The following is a 16,719-nucleotide window of genomic DNA, read 5'->3' on the forward strand; positions in this document are numbered from 1 at the left end:
AAAATACAGTTAGCGCTCTATGTAGAGTTTATTATTTTTTAACAGGAGTATATATATATTTTTTTTACTACGAAACGCCAGATTCATCGAGCGAGACGCACAAAACGGCGGAAATAAGATGTTTTGGGCGTTCTTTATCGCCACAGCTCTGGCGACAGGTAAGGAGAAGGCTCGTGTTTTCACCGGAGTTGGGTGGGCCCGCTTCCGCCTCAGAGGCTGGATGTTATTCCCACTTTTTGTCCTGATTTCACCCATTAATTCGTATTTAGTACAATTTGGAGGGCTCTTAGAAGAGGACAGGCGACGATGAATTTAAAAGAGTTGTTCGAAATTGATGAAAATTACGTTTATTATATGTTTGTCGAGGAAAAATGTGAACTTAATGGTTTCAAGGTCCTTCAAAAAGTCAGTTTGACAAATTTCGTGTTCAAAATGGCAGTCTGGGTACAGCTCATTAAAACAAAATACATCTGTTTAACTTGTTGCTCCTTTGTTTGACAGTTTCAGCATACAAGCATTTGTTTCATCTTACCTTGTGTGTTACTTGAACGTTCCCATAAAAGAATAACAGCAATACCTAATAGCAATGTCATTATAGCGACACAATATCCAGAAAGTATCTTTGATTCTTTGTTAATCAGAGTTGTTGTTTGGTTCTGTCTTATCCCTAGTGGTCTTTGACGTATTTGGTTTACATCTAACCAAAGATTTACCAATGGACAGCTTTTGGTGAGTGGGAATAAAAGAGCATCCAAGCTGTCACTATAACGTGACATTGTTTATGTAGAAATAAGTGGGTTTCTCGAGTGGCAATCAACCCTTTAAGTAAAAAGAAAGTATGCAACCAAATAAATATTTTATCAGGCTATTTCTACAATAATTGACATGTGTACTTCAGGCAATTTGGTACTGGAAGGGTATGAAAAAAGTAAATAAGCCAGTGAGTAGGGGGTTAGTGGATGCTCATGGACCTTTCGACTGGCGATATTAAGCTCCACCCCCTTAGCTACAGTTGCCATGTCCCAAAAGCTTCCAAAATGGCGACTGAACAGAACAGTTTTGAAGTTGATTCTCTATCGCATATTCCAAATAATATTGATCTTTGTTTTTTGCCAAATGCGTCAGACTTGTTCAAGAGAGGTCTCAACTATTTCACACAAGGATATGTACACGGAATTAAGATTTTGGATGGAGCAGGACGCAATGTAAGAGTTACATAACCCTATGGCAAAAAAGTTTGACGCCTCACAAACTTCACATTGAAATCCAATAGAATAAAATAGTGGAATAGTACTGCACATGTAAAGCAGGGTGAGTACTTTTTACTTGGAAAGATCATGAGTAATATCATTGTAGTCTTTATAAGTGAGTTAGGTTTGATTTTCTACAAGTGCATTTTAACAATGGTCATTAACTCGGTCAGTACCGTAGTCACCAGATGAAAAAGTTTGACTTGGCTCGTAATCGAACCCAGTGCTCTGTCTTAAAAGTCTGATGTGATAGAAATGGGCAAAATGGCATTTCTCTTGCATGACATCGCCCATTTACGTATCATTAACCCGACTCTTTGACATAAAACATTACACACTTCATTCAGCAGGTCAGTGATACACTAACAAAGTGAAAGTTCTCCTGCAATGTATAAAGCACTGATACATACAGTGAAGAAAATAAGTATTTGAACACCCTGCTATCTTGCAAGTTCTCCCACTTAGAAATCATGGAGGGGTCTGAAATTTTCGTCGTAGGTGCATGTCCACTGTAAGAGAGATAATCCAAAAAGAAAAATCCAGAAATCACAATGTATGATTTTTTTTTTTTTTTTTAAACGATTTGTGTGATACAGCTGCAAATAAGTATTTGAACACCTGTCTATTAGCTAGACTTCTGACCCTCAAAGACCTGTTAGTCCGCCTTTAAAACTCCATCTCCACTCCATGTGGGACGACATGGCCGCAGGGGCGTGTCAAGACAGGGGTAAAGACAATGTGGCTATCTGATTGGCTATTATTGTACGAGTGATTGACATGTCGGAAAGGTCCATTGAGTGTTGTGCGAGGCAGCTACTCGTATTAGAACAGCACTTTAGTTGATTTGTTCCTGTGGGTTTGTGTTTTGCCATGTTAATGTTCCACAAAAAAAGCTTTTATTGTCTTGGATGTTTTTTTTATTTTTCACGCTCTTAACATTGTTTCAGTTAGTAGAAAGCAATCATCCTATTAAGCATAATTATTTAATCTCAGGTATGGATTGATGACATAGCAGGTGACTCATGACTTGCTCACAGTGATACTAGTGGTAAAGAAACACCAAATTTCCTTATATAATGATTTATTTTCTTTCTTTCATGTATGTGCCAGTGTGTCTTGGACTCAAAAGCTCACACATCATGAACATTATTACTTGACCAATTTGCACTGAGTTAGGTAATAACTTGGGTCATTTTTAACTGCAATTGCAATATTACGCCAAAATGATGGTGGTGGTGTATCACAAACAATTGGAAGTTGCTCACTTAACTGTTGAAGAAGAGTCATCATCACCTATAGTACAGCAACAGATCAGATAAATGCATATAATAAGCACAAAAAACCTTACTCTTAAATGAATGCTACTAAAAACTACAAAAGTTGAGGCTGTCCTCTTTAACTGTGCAAAAATACTCTTTTTTTTTTTTTTTTTTTTTTTTTTTTTTTCGATGTGGCTTTGTTTTAGCAATTAGGAGCTGTCGCTTGGTTGTTTTTTTTTTTTTTTTTTTTTTTTTTTTATAAATTGTTTTCTATCATCTTGAATTTGGTTGTTTGGTTTTGTGTTAAGAGCCAATATGAGATATGAATGTGGTTCTGCTTTGTACTTTGTATACTTCCTCCCATCTCACAGAAGAGCATTTATGTGTTCTGTCTGTCACTATCTCTCACTGGCATACACAGATGAACAAAGATACCTTATTTCTTGTAAATGATTAATTTGTGGAGTAATTATTATGTTATAATTTCCCACACCACACTAATTTCCCCTGGTATACTTGTTGAGAATCACTGGCTTTAGGGTATTTTAATAGAGAAATTTGATTTAGCAATAGGGGCTTTTTGCTCTTGGGAGTCCTGAGTAAACTGAGTTACAGAATGTATTGAAGCCTTTGGAGATAAAGGCATGTGTAAAAAAAGATAAGAATGCATGTAGTTCTTACTCTTTCTGAGCTGGGAAAACTCTCTTCATTTTCATTCAATGTCATTGCAGAGTCGGCCATGGCCGTGTCGGTGAGCAGCCCAGTGAAGCGCTATGTGGTCATCCTGTTCCAGCCGGTCACGCTCAACTGCAATTTCCAGACTTCTGCTACACAGCCGCCGGTGGTCACTTGGCGGTATAAGTCGTACTGCCGCGACCCGGTGCAGGCAGCTCTCAATCCCAGCAGCGCCGACAGCATCCTGTCACAAAACAACCCCAACTACGACCCCAACATCGAGTGCGCCGATAGCCAGCGCACGGTGCGCATTGTGGCTTCCAAGCAGGGCACCGCCGTCACGCTTGGCACCGAGTACCAAGGACGCAAGATCAGCGTTATCAACAGTGAGTCCAAAAAGACCCAAGACATTCTTCTTCAGTAGAATGTGCATCCATCCTTCACTTTGGAATGACATTAAACACAAAATTCTCCTTTTACTAAGATAATATCGTTACTATCGCATTTTATCAAACTATGCGGATGATTTTTTTACAATGTATGATATATCAGAATGAGAATCAGTTTTATTGGCCAAGTGTATAAAAACACACAAGGCATCCAGGAAAGGAACTTTGAAGGGCAGATGGTGGTGGACTTTGCAAAAAGGATGGAGATGGCTGTAGTGAACACTTATTTCCAGAAGAGGGAGGAACACATAGTGACCTACAAGAGCGGAGGTAGAACCACGCAGGTAGATTATATTTTGTGCAGACGATGTAATCTGAAGGAGGTTACTGACTGTAAAGTAGTGGTAGGGGAGAGTGTAGCTCGACAGCATAGGATGGTAGTGTGTAGGATGACTCTGGTGGTGGGTAGGAAGATTAAGAAGACAAAAGTAGAGCAGAGAACCATGTGGTGGAAGCTGAGAAAGGAAGAATGTTGTGCGGCCTTCCGGAAAGAGGTGAGACAGGCTCTCGATGGACAACCGAAGCTCCCGGAAGACTGGACGACGACAGCCAAGGTGATCAGAGAGACAGGCAGGAGAGTACTTGGTGTGTCATCTGGTAGGAAAGGGGAGAAGGAGACTTGGTGGTGGAACCCCAAAATACAGGGAGTAATACAAGGAAAGAGATTAGCGAAGAAGAAGTGGGATACTGAGAGGACTGAGGAGAGGCGAAAGGAGTACATCGAGATGCGACGTAGGGCAAAGGTAGAGGTGGCAAAGGCTAAACAAGAGGCATATGAAGACATGTACACCAGGTTGGACACGAAAGAAGGAGAAAAGGATCTCTACAGGTTGGCCAGACAGAGGGATAGAGATGGGAAGGATGTGCAGCAGGTCAGGGTGATTAAGGATAGAGATGGAAATGTGTTGACTGGTGCCGGTAGTGTACTAAATAGATGGAAAGAATACTTTGAGAAGTTGTTGAATGAAGAAAATGAGAGAGAAGGAAGAGTTGAAGAGGCAAGAGTGAAGGACCAGGAAGTGGAAATGATTACTAAGGGGGAAGTCAGAAAGGCATTACAAAGGATGAAAAATGGGAAGGCAGTTGGTCCTGATGACATACCGGTAGAGGTATGGAAGCAATTTGGAGAGATGGCTGTGGAGTTTTTGACCAACTTATTCAACAGAATACTAGCGGGCGAAAAGATGCCTGAAGAATGGAGGAAAAGTGTTCTAGTTCCCATTTTTAAGAACAAGGGGGATGTTCAGAGCTGTGGGAACTATAGAGGAATAAAGTTGATGAGCCACACAATGAAGTTATGGGAAAGAGTAGTGGAGGCTAGACTCAGGACAGAAGTAAGTATCTGCGAGCAACAGTATGGTTTCATGCCTAGAAAGAGTACCACAGATGCATTATTTGCCTTGAGGATGCTCGTGGAAAAGTACAGAGAAGGTCAGAAGGAGCTACATTGCGTCTTTGTAGACCTAGAGAAAGCCTATGACAGAGTACCAAGAGAGGAACTGTGGTACTGCATGCGTAAGTCTGGTGTGGCAGAGAAGTATGTTAAAATAGTACAGGACATGTATGATGGCAGCAGAACAATGGTGAGGTGTGCCTTAGGTGTGACAGAGGAATTTAAGGTGGAGGTGGGACTGCATCAGGGATCAGCTCTGAGCCCCTTCCTATTTGCAGTGGTAATGGATAGGCTGACAGATGAGGTTAGACTGGAATCCCCTTGGACCATGATGTTCGCAGATGATATTGTCATATGCAGTGAAAGCAGGGAGCATGCAGAGGAACAATTGGAAAGATGGAGACATGCACTGGAAAGGAGAGGAATGAAGATTAGCCGAAGTAAAACAGAATATATGTGCGTGAATGAGAAAAGTGGAGGGGGAAGAGTGAGGCTACAGGGAGAAGAGATAGCGAGGGTGGATGACTTCAAATACTTGGGGTCAACAATCCAGAGCAATGGTGAGTGTGGTAAGGAAGTGAAGAAACGGGTCCAAGCAGGTTGGAACAGCTGGCGAAAGGTGTCTGGTGTGTTATGTGACAGAAGAGTGTGTGCTAGGATGAAGGGCAAAGTTTACAAAACAGTGGTGAGGCCGGCCATGATGTACGGATTAGAGACGGTGGCACTGAAGAAACAACAGGAAGCTGAACTGGAGGTGGCAGAAATGAAGATGTTGAGGTTCTCGCTCGGAGTGACCAGGTTGGATAGGATTAGAAATGAGCTCATTCGAGGGACGGCCAAAGCTGGATGTTTTGGAGACAAGATTCGAGAGAGCAGACTTCGATGGTTTGGACATGTTCAGAGGCGAGAGAGTGAGTATATTGGTAGAAGGATGCTGAGGATGGAGCTCCCAGGCAAAAGAGCGAGAGGAAGACCAAGAGAAGGTTTATGGATGTGGTGAGGGAAGACATGAGGGCAGTTGGGGTTAGAGAGGAAGATGCAGGAGATAGGCTAAGATGGCAAAAGATGACACGCTGTGGCGACCCCTAACGGGACAAGCCGAAAGGAAAAGAAGAAGAAGATAAAAACACACAAGGAATTTGTCTCCGGCAGTCGGTGCTCCCCTGGTATGACATTCAGAACAAAGAACAACAAAGCAACAAGAACAAAGAACAACGGACATTTCTTCTTTATGGGAACTATTCCATATAAGAGTCGTGCGAGACGTAAAATCTTCATTTAGAACAGGGAAGAGACAACTGCGTAAATGTCCCACATTATGTTAAACTTGTGTTATAGTATCCCATAGTTTTATGGGATGTATAAAATATTGCGACAAATACTTTATCATTTGAGGTTGAATAACGCTTATTAAAGTGGCTATTTTAATCATTTATTTTTTCCACTAACAAGTAGAAAATTAATATTTTGAAATAGTAAAAGCGTGGCAAAAATTGCTTCAAAATGCGATTGGTCGATTGAATTATAAATGATAAATAATATAGAAGACTGTCACTATTTCCTACCCATTTTGCAGATTGAATATTTACATATCATAATCGATCGGATATGAGTCATAGTTTTCAGAATTTTGATTGTAGGCAATCGAGTTTCCACACATTGTTGCTTCAAACACACCGTCGTCATCATTTCGTGCTTGCTCCCCCCCAGACGCCGATCTGAACATCGCGCAGACGGCGTGGGGCGACAGCGGCGTCTACGTGTGCTCCGTCATCTCCTCACAGGACCTCACGGGCAACGGAGAGGACTACACAGAGCTCATTGTCTTGGGTAAACGCCAGGCATCTGCTTCTTACTGCTGGCCTTCTCTTCCCTTTGCTTTTCTTCTGCCACAAATACACTAAATGGGCAAATGTATTGGGACTCATCAATTAATCAGTCTGGTTCGGCGAACTCAAACACCCGTCGAGCACGTTTGAGATTGAGTAGACATTGGAGGATTTGTCCATGTGGTGCAGTTGAGTTTTACAGCTAAAAGGCTGCGTGGGTAGGTGTGGTCATGCCCTGAGCGGACGTGATCCAGTAATTGTGGCTTTATCTTTCTTTCGCAGAGAGAAAGTCAAATGCTACTGACCTGCTGCCGGGCATTGACTTACTGGTTATGGAAGGTAGTACAAAAGCTCTCTTAGTTTAACTGGATTCAGCGTTAGTCAAGGCATCATGACATCCATTTACACATTTTGAGCATTTCTCTTTGTGGTGTAAAAACCACATTTTGGTCCTTTTGAATGTGTTTAACCCTCTTGGTTCACCAAAAATGTTAAAGGTCCCAAGTTTTTGACATTTAGACTCAATGGAGTGAGCTGTGACTAAAAGTAATTTGACTCTACTTTCGAACCATTCATTCGTAGCAGTAGTCAGCAGGCTCAGCCACAATTTAAAACCTTACACAGTCAAAGTTACAGATCTTAAAAAAAAGTATTTGAGGGTAGCGACTTCAAGTCGGCTCATTCATAGAATATGTGATTTTAAAAATATTCATATTCCTTCGGTTGTCATGTGCTACATGTCATACAAACAAAAAATCCCAAAAGGTCTTTTTCAGTGACCTTAGTGTTTTTTTTGTTTTTTTTATTGATAATGAGGCCAATATGTTTATTAAAATACTAGTTTGTCATCTGTTTGCATCTTTCTGCAATTGTTCTGTTTCATTTTTTTATTGAGTAATAGTGTAACATCTGCACTCCCTCTACTATTCCCGAAGTTTTTTTTTTTTTAAAGTTTGTTTGGCTTTGCAGTGCTAAAGTTCTGTCATGCCTGGCACAAACAGGCTCAACCAGTTTGTCAGAATAATTGTTGTTCTCTGTGAGGAAAGCAGACTTTTGACTATTAACCTCGTGGTTAGTGATCCAGAAAAAGTCCTGGATGATTACCTCTGCCAGTCACAACAAAATGCATTGTGTGATATACAGTACTACTTTGTCACCATATGGCCTTTTCTTTCCCCTCTAAATCAATCGCATTTTATTACATTTATATAATACTTTTCATGCACAGGGAATGTAATCCAAGGCGCTTCTGAGATTAAAATATAAAATTGCAGGGAAAGCTCAAAAACCCCTAATCATTGCAAACACACCCATACATACATAGACCCCCCATCCCCAACACAGGACCTATTGACTAATAGTATAGAGACATGGCAAGGCATTGAGCATCTTGGGTGAGGAAAGACAACATGTGGGGAAACCTCCACAGTGAGTGGTCCCACAACAGAGGATTCCACCACAGAAACCACCACGACCCAGGGTAGACTGTCACTCCTCACTTTGTGCAGAGGCCCCAAGCCCTCCCGCCCTTGGAAAACTGCAGGCAGACTGAATACACCTCCCAAGCGTGGAGGAATTACAAAAAACAGCCCCCTCGTTCAAATACTGGAGACACCTCCATTATTTTAAATAATATTCAGATGTCTGCCCAGTCAACCTTCAATGGTGCTACATTATGTGAAGGGGGGGGGGTGATGAAAACCAAAACAGGCTTACAGCAGGTCATTCGGACAAGCAGAAGTTACAGAATAATGTCATCAACATGAAACAATAACTCAAATATTAGTGTAGTTGAAGCTACATAAAGTGAGCAACTTAGTGTTGACTTAACATGGTCACACAGTACTTAAGTATCTAAATATAAACAACCACACCATTCTCAGTAAACTTTTCTAAAGACTAAATAGATGGATCCCCATGGTGGTTCTTGACGACAACTTTGTGGGCAAATTAGTACTTGGTGAGAGACCTTGATTACTGAAAAGTAACTATTGCTGGTTTGAAAAAGTTATTGTAGTGTACAGTAATTTCTTTCTTGGGAAAAGTAACACATTATTTTTACTGTTACTCCAAATAATGGCATTTTGGAATACTGTTGTTTTGTTTGGAATGTTTGGAACAATCCGTGTTAGGGGGCGTAACGAGTTAGTCTTCAATGATATACGGACAATCCAAAACATTTGGTAGTTTTGGTGACGAATGTGCATTTTGCTACATTAACGCCCATATGTTCCTTGAGCTTCACAAGCAAATAAATAGTTCCCCGATGCAGAAAAAAAGGCTGGAGCATTTTTTTTTTAACTCGAGGTGCTCAAAATACTTGAGTACTTGTTGCCGCTTGTGATACGGGCTACATTTACTGTAACAGAAATATGTTGCAAGATATGCAGTTGAATGTTAAAATGTAAGCGATGAGAATGTGTTTTATGCCATTTTCAAGAAAACATTTTTGCTTTGTGCTTTGAACAATATGTGATTAAAACAATAACAAGACAATAGCATTATCAAGTATCTTTACTTGGTAGAAAGTAACTGCTGTTGGACTTGACAACATGAGTTAATATTTGCATCGATCACGTGTTTCACACATTTGTTCTGTTGTTGTGCAGATTGGCTGCTTGTGGTGGTGGTGGTCCTGGGCTTCCTGCTGTTGCTACTACTGATCGGCATCTGCTGGTGTCAGTGTTGCCCGCACACATGCTGCTGCTACGTCAGCTGCCCCTGCTGCCCGGACCGATGCTGTTGCCCGCGGGCACGTGAGTACTCGCCAACATTCTTTACTCAATTTCAACTTTTTATTTGCTTCTATACAAACACCAACACATCGAGTTGGAAGTTAAACAACAAATTAAATATTTTGTTTGCTGATTATTTCTGAAAATATTTGTGAGCGAGCCTTTGTGATATTTCCCCTGCTTTGATTTAACAGTGGGGCTAATTTACATAATCTAGCACGCAAAATGACGTTCTCCAACCATGACTGGGCAGACTAGTGTTGTCAGTGGGGCTTGGGGGTATTTGTTTAATTAATGAAGTGCTGCAGTGAAAACGTGCTTTTACTATAGAACATATTGCCGACATTACGTTGACATGGAGTCTCTCTGGTGCCGCAGTGTATGAGGCAGGTAAGGCGGTGAAAAAAGGCATGGCCAACCATTATGCCACCACCCTCTACGCCCCCAGCATGTACGCCCAGCCGGCATACAGCGGGCCGTTCGTCCAGCAACCCGCCATGCCGCTGCTTCCTCTGCCCAATGGCGTCGGGGTCCCGCCCTCACAAAACGGGTATGGACGAGAGTACGACGGCGCTAGTTCCGGTAAGGAGTAACAAAAAAATCTGCATCATTATATTGAAAGTCAGTTCTTGTTAGTGTGTTGAATGGAAATGTAATTTTTATGTTTGTGTAAAGTCGGTCAAGGCTCCCAGGTGCCTCTGCTGCACGATCAAGATGGTGGTGGTGGAGACCATAGTAAGTCAACAGAAAAAGTGTAAATTATTAACTTTAAGTATGTAGTGGATTACTTTGTATTGTCAGTAATACTGTAATTACCATATCTTGTGTTTAATTTGCTTAACAAATGTTATCTCCTCCAGCTCGGAGTGGCTATCGGATCCAGGTGGATCCTGAAGGCAACGCCACGCGTGCCATTTACTACATGGAGAGAGAGCTCGCCAACTTGGATCCGTCCAGACCCGCCAACTACAACCGCTGTAAGTCACTCAGCATACACAATTACAAGCCAGATTTATTTATGCACACATTTGTGTTGGAATGCACCAGAAATACCGAATGTATGAATAATGCTAAAATTATCATTTGAATAAGTTGTTTGGCGAAAAAAAGTCTAGACAAAATCTCAGTGACTGATAGCGTAGTGGTGCACCCGCCTGACTTTGGTGGGTTCAATTCCCACTCAGTATTGGTGTTTATATGTGCCCTGCGACTACCACCTTTTGACTGGAGTCAGCTGGGATAGGCTCTGGCATCCCACGACCCTAATGAGGATAAGCAGTGTTGAAAATGGATGAATGATTAATTGAATAATTTGTTTCTCAGCTAATCGTTATCACAACAAATAAACAATAAAAAAGACAAAACAAAATCTCTCAGGATCTATAAAAACTTTACAAGGATCGTTTATCCATTGGGACTAATGTTACTAGTGATGCATGCACATGAGCTCACATCGGCCAGCTCTCCACTCTAATTCGCTGGCAAGCACATCATTGGGTGGAACGCGACGATAGCGACCTCAAATGGACAACAATAATACCTACACTTAAAATGCACATTTTGCTGTGTAATGGTCCCATATTTAGAACTGCCCAGACCAATTAACATGAACTTAGTTTCAAAGTGTCATTTTCATTAAAAAGAACAAAAACACATTGGTTTTGTCATACAAGTGTCCAGAAAAAGTCCCTGCTTCTGTTTGGCCCAGTTTTGTATCCATTTGTCCAAATTTGGCTATAACTGCTCCTTTTCATCTGATTGGTATGTGCGTTCATCTGAGATGACACGCTGTGGCGACTCCGAAAGGGACAAGTCGAAAGAAACTTACTAGTGTAGAAAACCCATTTGTGAGAACATTTGTTCTATTGACAGCGCTGGCTTGGGAGGAAGACGTAGGCAGAGATCTTTGCTAGTGACGTTTTTAGGATCAAGAAATTCATATGACCTGATTTCAGGACTTCTGACAGAAAAACGTCTGGAAGTCAGGAATGCTAGGATGATTTTAATAGAGTCAATATTACATCCCAATTATTAAGAAATCTAGTTTGATAAGAAAGTCACCTATCGTAGTGCGAAAACTTTTAATCCGATGAATCAATACGGTTATGGATAGAGTATCTGATTCTAAAGATATCTGTAGCTGTAATATATGTGTATATTATATATACTTTATGTATGAAATAGATTTCATCAAATGGTGGCAGTTTAATAGACATGTACCCAGATTTGTGGCCCAGCGAGCGTAGAGTCAAAGTTCACATGTGGTCTGTTCTCAGTGGACAACGTAAGCGAGGTGACTTCGCTGCATGACACTGCCGACCCGCGAGCCCGCGGTGGTCGCCCACAACCCCCACCGCTGTCCACGGTGTACGATGAGGATGAGGGCATGAGCACCATCAGCAGCGTGTCGCAACACGTGCACCGACGTCCAGACGACCCACCACGCCGAGGCTACATGGGTGACCGGGCCCGCGCCCGCTCCATGGAGAACCTGGATGACATCGGGCGCCGCTACGGCCGCAACAACTACCCGCCACCCCGACGCCCGGATGAGCCCCGAGGCAGGAGAGGGTGAGTCGCCACGTCTCAAGTATCCTCATTTTAAGCAAAGCAAAGCAAATTTATTAGTATAGTGCCTTTCATACATGAGGTAACTCAATGTGCTTTACATGATTAAAGGCATTTGAAAACAAAGAGATAAAACATTTTAAATGGGATGAAAACAATAAAAATGACAAAATATTCAAAGTTTTTATTATTATTATTAAAAAATTGTAGGGATGAGCCTCAAAATCAAATCCCTTTTTCTTCACTAATTTATGATTTTTATCATAAATGACATTTAAATACAGGTTTTGTTTAGATTTTTTTTCTCCCTTTCTAAAATCTGCTTTATTTTTTCCTGATAGGAATACACTTAAAAAGTTTTTTCACCCCAAGAATAAATTTCCACCGATATAATAGGGGGAAAAAGGGGCGGCGGGGGGGGGTCCCTTTCTAGTAAATGTAACTCCCTTTGAGGGGAGGAGGAATGTCACTTTGCCCAAACTGGTCCAGTGGAGTCCATGAGCCATAGCCAGAGGATCCACAAACTCTTCTTCTTTTCCTTTCGGCTTGTCCCATTAGGGGGTCGCCACAGCGTGTCATCTTTTTCCATCTAAGCCTATCTCGTTCATCCTCCTCTCTCACACCCACTGTCCTCATGTCTTTCCTCACAACTTTCATCAACCTTTTCTTTGGTCTTCCTCTCACTCTTTTGCCTGGCAGCTCCACCCTCAGCACCCTTCTATCAATATACTCACGTGTATGAACATGTCCAAACCATCAAAGTCTGGTCTCTGCTCTATTGTCTCCAAAACATCCAACTTTTTGTGTCCCTCTAATGAGTTCATTTCTAATCCTATCCAACCTGTTCACTTCGAGCGAGAACCTCAGCATCTTCATTTCTGTGACCTCCAGTTTTGCTTCCTGTTGTTTCTTCAGTGTCACCGTCTCTAATCCGTACATCATCGCCGGCCTCACCACTGTTTATAAACTTTGCCCTTCATCCCAGAATACAAGGAAAATTATGAGGATAATATATATATTTTTGATTCACTTCCTAATATGTGACTTTAATCCCGTGTTTAATTGACTTTAATATCTGAACACAACTTTCCTATAGTCGCTACATTCTCATAAGGTTACGATTTTTTATCTTGCTCAAAATGCATATACGCTTGCTCAAAAATAGGCAACAATTATATTTAATTGATATTATTATTACCCTTGGAAAATTTCAAAGGACTAAAAAATTCTTTGAATCGCCGCTTTAAGCACTGCACATCAGCGGGAACATGTTTTGATCTTAGTGACTTAAAAAAAAAAAAGAATCAATAACTCTGACAAATAAGTTGAACATTTGGTGTAATAACCACTCTTCAGTTCTGACGATGATTGGAGCAGCAGTGGCCGCGCTGGCTACGATAGAGACGACCGCAGACGTCGCGACTACTCCCCGGACGACTACAGACGAGGAGGAGGTGGCGGAGGGTACGGCGCCCTTCCGGGGAGACGCAGCCGCAGTCGCGACGACCTGATGGACCTGGAGAGGGACCGGCGACCGGGCGGCGGCCGGGACAGGAGAGATGACTACGATGACAGTTTCCTGAGAGAGGCCTTGGAGAGGAAGAGGATGGGGGAGCAGCAGAGGGCTCGCAGCCGGGACCGACTGGAGAGTGACGGGGAGCGTTCAGACCGAGGGAAGGCGCCGCTTCCCCGGGGACCCCCGCCGCTCCCCCTGAACCCACCCTCAGGACCCGCCGCTCTACCGCCGCCCTACAGCGATGACGAGAGCATGACATCGTCTAAGAAAAGCAACCTGCGCAAGGTGAGTGGCGGAATTGCCAGCTATGATTGGATGGAACGCCTGACAGTGCCCTTTACATACGACCCCTGAAAACTCGCTCAGTTGTGCCCCCTGGAAAGTTAAATCGAAAAAAAATCTGACTCAACGTCAGTTTTACTCATCAATCTGAAATTGGGCAGACATGTCTATGACAACAGAATGTGTACATGATAAAGAACAAGTGTGTCTTATGTGCCGATTTCTAATTTTACCTCATTTGTTTTTTATCCCCCAGAATGGAGCCGTGAGCCGAGAGAGCCTGGTGGTGTGAGGCAACTACAACAGTAAGCAACCACCAAAACAAGTAAATGTTAAGGTTCTGCAGTTTTTTTTTAATTTTATTTTATTTTTTTTTACAAATTTGATGTGCTGAGTTTTTTTTAAACTACTTAGAAACCTTGTTGCAAATTGAATATAAATGTTTGCACATGAGTGTGAGATGCACAAAGTACCTTTTGTAATTTTTTTTTGTACCAAACATTGTGGCTGCCACAAGTGCCTTCAACTGTACAGAAGTAGAGAGGTTATGTTTTATTCATGTACGTTTTATTTAGCTGTAGAAATAGAGGGATTTGAGGAGATACTGTTTAGAATAATTTTATATGTATTTTTTACATAAATTCTACCAATTTAAAATGTGTTGTACAGTACAGCCGACGGGGAAAATGTTAATTTGTAACATGATGAAATAAACCCTCTTTCTTGCTTGGCCATCGATGCGCAGTGGTATTTTCAACCACTAGAGGCCCCCAACAGTGCACTAAGCTTGGGTTCATTGTCACTTATAGGGACATTTCTTTTTAGAATATTCAAAAACCATGCAAACACATTTTTAAAAAGTAATTTGTGTAAATATGTGTATTTCATATCATCTGCAAATAACTCGACCATGTGTCCATTAAAAAACGTTTTACCACTTTTTACCAAATCCTTTCTCTTGGATTTTCTTTGGCTTTGTGTGTCTGCGTGTGCGCTGTAAACGGTACCAGCAATGACTGAGAGGAAAAAAAAAAAACAGTGCACAGGATAAGAAATAAACGCTTGTAAGTTCAGGCGTGTTTAGCATTCAAAGTGCCTCCCAGGTTTGTCATTTGATGTCAAGTTCAGAAGTGGAATCCTCTTTGTTTGCCAAGTATGTAAAAAAAAAAAAAAAAAAAGGACTTTGTGTGGTCGTTGGAGCTTCAGTACGACAATAGCATTTTTATTTAAAAAAAAAAAAAACTTGATGCATAAAAACACGAGAGAGTCACTTCGCCTCTGGCAATTTAAGGGAAAGAGGGAAGGAAGTTTTAGATGATCTGCTTGTTTTAGTTTAAATTGATCGATCGCGCCTACCTGAGGGAAGGAGCTGGAAGAGGTGGTGACCAGGAGGTGGAGGCGCCAAGAGGATTTTATGCACTCTTGTCAGTTAAGTTTGATTCTCAATGTATGGTGCTTTAGAATGTTCCAAAGAAATTGTAATGGAAATGGAATGCTAATTTGAATGCAATGTGTACTGGTACTTTTAGTATTAATTGGACTTGTTAAACTGCAATTATTTTTTAAAACTATGAAGGAAGTTGACAGAAACATGCCAATCTCATTTATGGGCTGAGCCATTTAATTTTTGTCTTACATACCAGCAAGCTTACGCTCGCATACACTTATATGACATTTTAAAGGTCAAGTGTCATCCCTATAAACATTCTAAAACAGATATTGAAAATAAAAATTCATATAACATTATTGAATTCAATTTCTATATGAAAAATTAAATATGAGCGGAGAGCGTCATCCATGCACAAAGTTGCGGAAGTCTCATTCAACATCCAAGTGGTCGCCATGTTGGCTGCATTTAATGTCTGTGACGTCACCCCGGACATTCGCCATTGAAAACACGCTGTGGCACTTACTGTGGGACACGCCCCTTCAGACACGGGAGCTCTTTTTGAAGAAGAGAACATCTCACAATCGAGTGAAGTGGCCAGGGGAATATTACCCTATTGTTCGAGCCGTATTTAGATGAGCTGCGGATTACTTCTAACTAAAAACAGACTTCCCGACAGTGTGTAGCGTACTCAACCACGAGCGATCACAACGCCGCAGCCTGGGTGCGACGAGCCGATCACGGCTTCAGCCGGTGTGGCACCAAGGTGGCTCAACGCGGCGCCGAGCCGGGCCGCTTTATGGCGTTTTCGTCGCTCGCGGCTGAGTGCGCCATTGTCGGCGGCATTGTTTATCAACCAGCAATGGCGCACTCAGCTGCACCGCCCGTCACGGCTTCGGCGCTGCGTCTGCTGATCACGGTTTCAGCCGGGGTGGCTCATTTTTCACGCCAAAGTGCCTTGTCACGGCGCCGATCAGGGCCGTTTTATGGCGTTGTCGTCGCACGCGGCTGAGTGGGCCATTGCCAGCAGCGTTGTTCATAGCCACCACCGTCCGCAAGCTCAACGCGGAAGCCGTCCGACGCGCACATCGACACATTTAGCACCCCTGTCGTACGTACGCGGATCTTTTGCTACGTTCTGAGAGACGGATTACGTGTTCCGCCCCAAACTATTATTTTTTTTAGTAGCTGTATACACACCTGTCGTTTGGGACCCATGAAGCTCTTGTCCTTTGCACCTGTGCAATCCCTTTTTTCACCACGAACAGGGTGTCTTGGAAACTTATGAAGGGTATATCCATCCTCCCAAGTGTTCGAGCAATATCCAGAAATGCAACAAGGTGGCATTTTGGCTAACACGAAGGAACAACGAGCTA

General features: G+C 42.1%; 2 protein-coding genes across 3 annotated transcripts in view; both read left to right on the forward strand.

The window, feature by feature from the left end:
* The first annotated feature begins 15 nt into the window (after positions 1-15).
* On the forward strand, positions 16-14,905 carry lsr (lipolysis stimulated lipoprotein receptor). Of its 2 annotated transcripts, XM_061820421.1 has the most exons (11): positions 16-158; positions 3,241-3,570; positions 6,737-6,856; positions 7,138-7,194; positions 9,465-9,611; positions 9,969-10,172; positions 10,266-10,325; positions 10,451-10,567; positions 11,867-12,161; positions 13,515-13,959; positions 14,213-14,905. In XM_061820421.1, the coding sequence occupies exons 1-11, from the start codon at positions 119-121 to the stop codon at positions 14,246-14,248; spliced, it is 1,851 nt and encodes a 616-aa protein (XP_061676405.1). In that variant the 5' UTR covers positions 16-118; the 3' UTR covers positions 14,249-14,905. The 2 variants fall into 2 exon arrangements, with proteins under 2 accessions (XP_061676405.1, XP_061676406.1); XM_061820422.1 differs by lacking the exon at positions 7,138-7,194.
* A 250-nt stretch (positions 14,906-15,155) lies between these two features.
* The window catches only part of mag (myelin associated glycoprotein), a 31,103-nt gene continuing 29,539 nt past the window's right edge, over positions 15,156-16,719 (forward strand). The window contains exon 1 of the mRNA XM_061820414.1: positions 15,156-15,380. The gene's annotated coding sequence lies outside the window, so the exon portion shown is untranslated. The remainder of the gene's footprint in view (positions 15,381-16,719) is intronic.

The sequence above is a fragment of the Syngnathoides biaculeatus genome, chromosome 5 (genome assembly GCF_019802595.1).
Source record: "Syngnathoides biaculeatus isolate LvHL_M chromosome 5, ASM1980259v1, whole genome shotgun sequence".
In the NCBI taxonomy this organism is placed as follows: domain Eukaryota; kingdom Metazoa; phylum Chordata; class Actinopteri; order Syngnathiformes; family Syngnathidae; genus Syngnathoides; species Syngnathoides biaculeatus.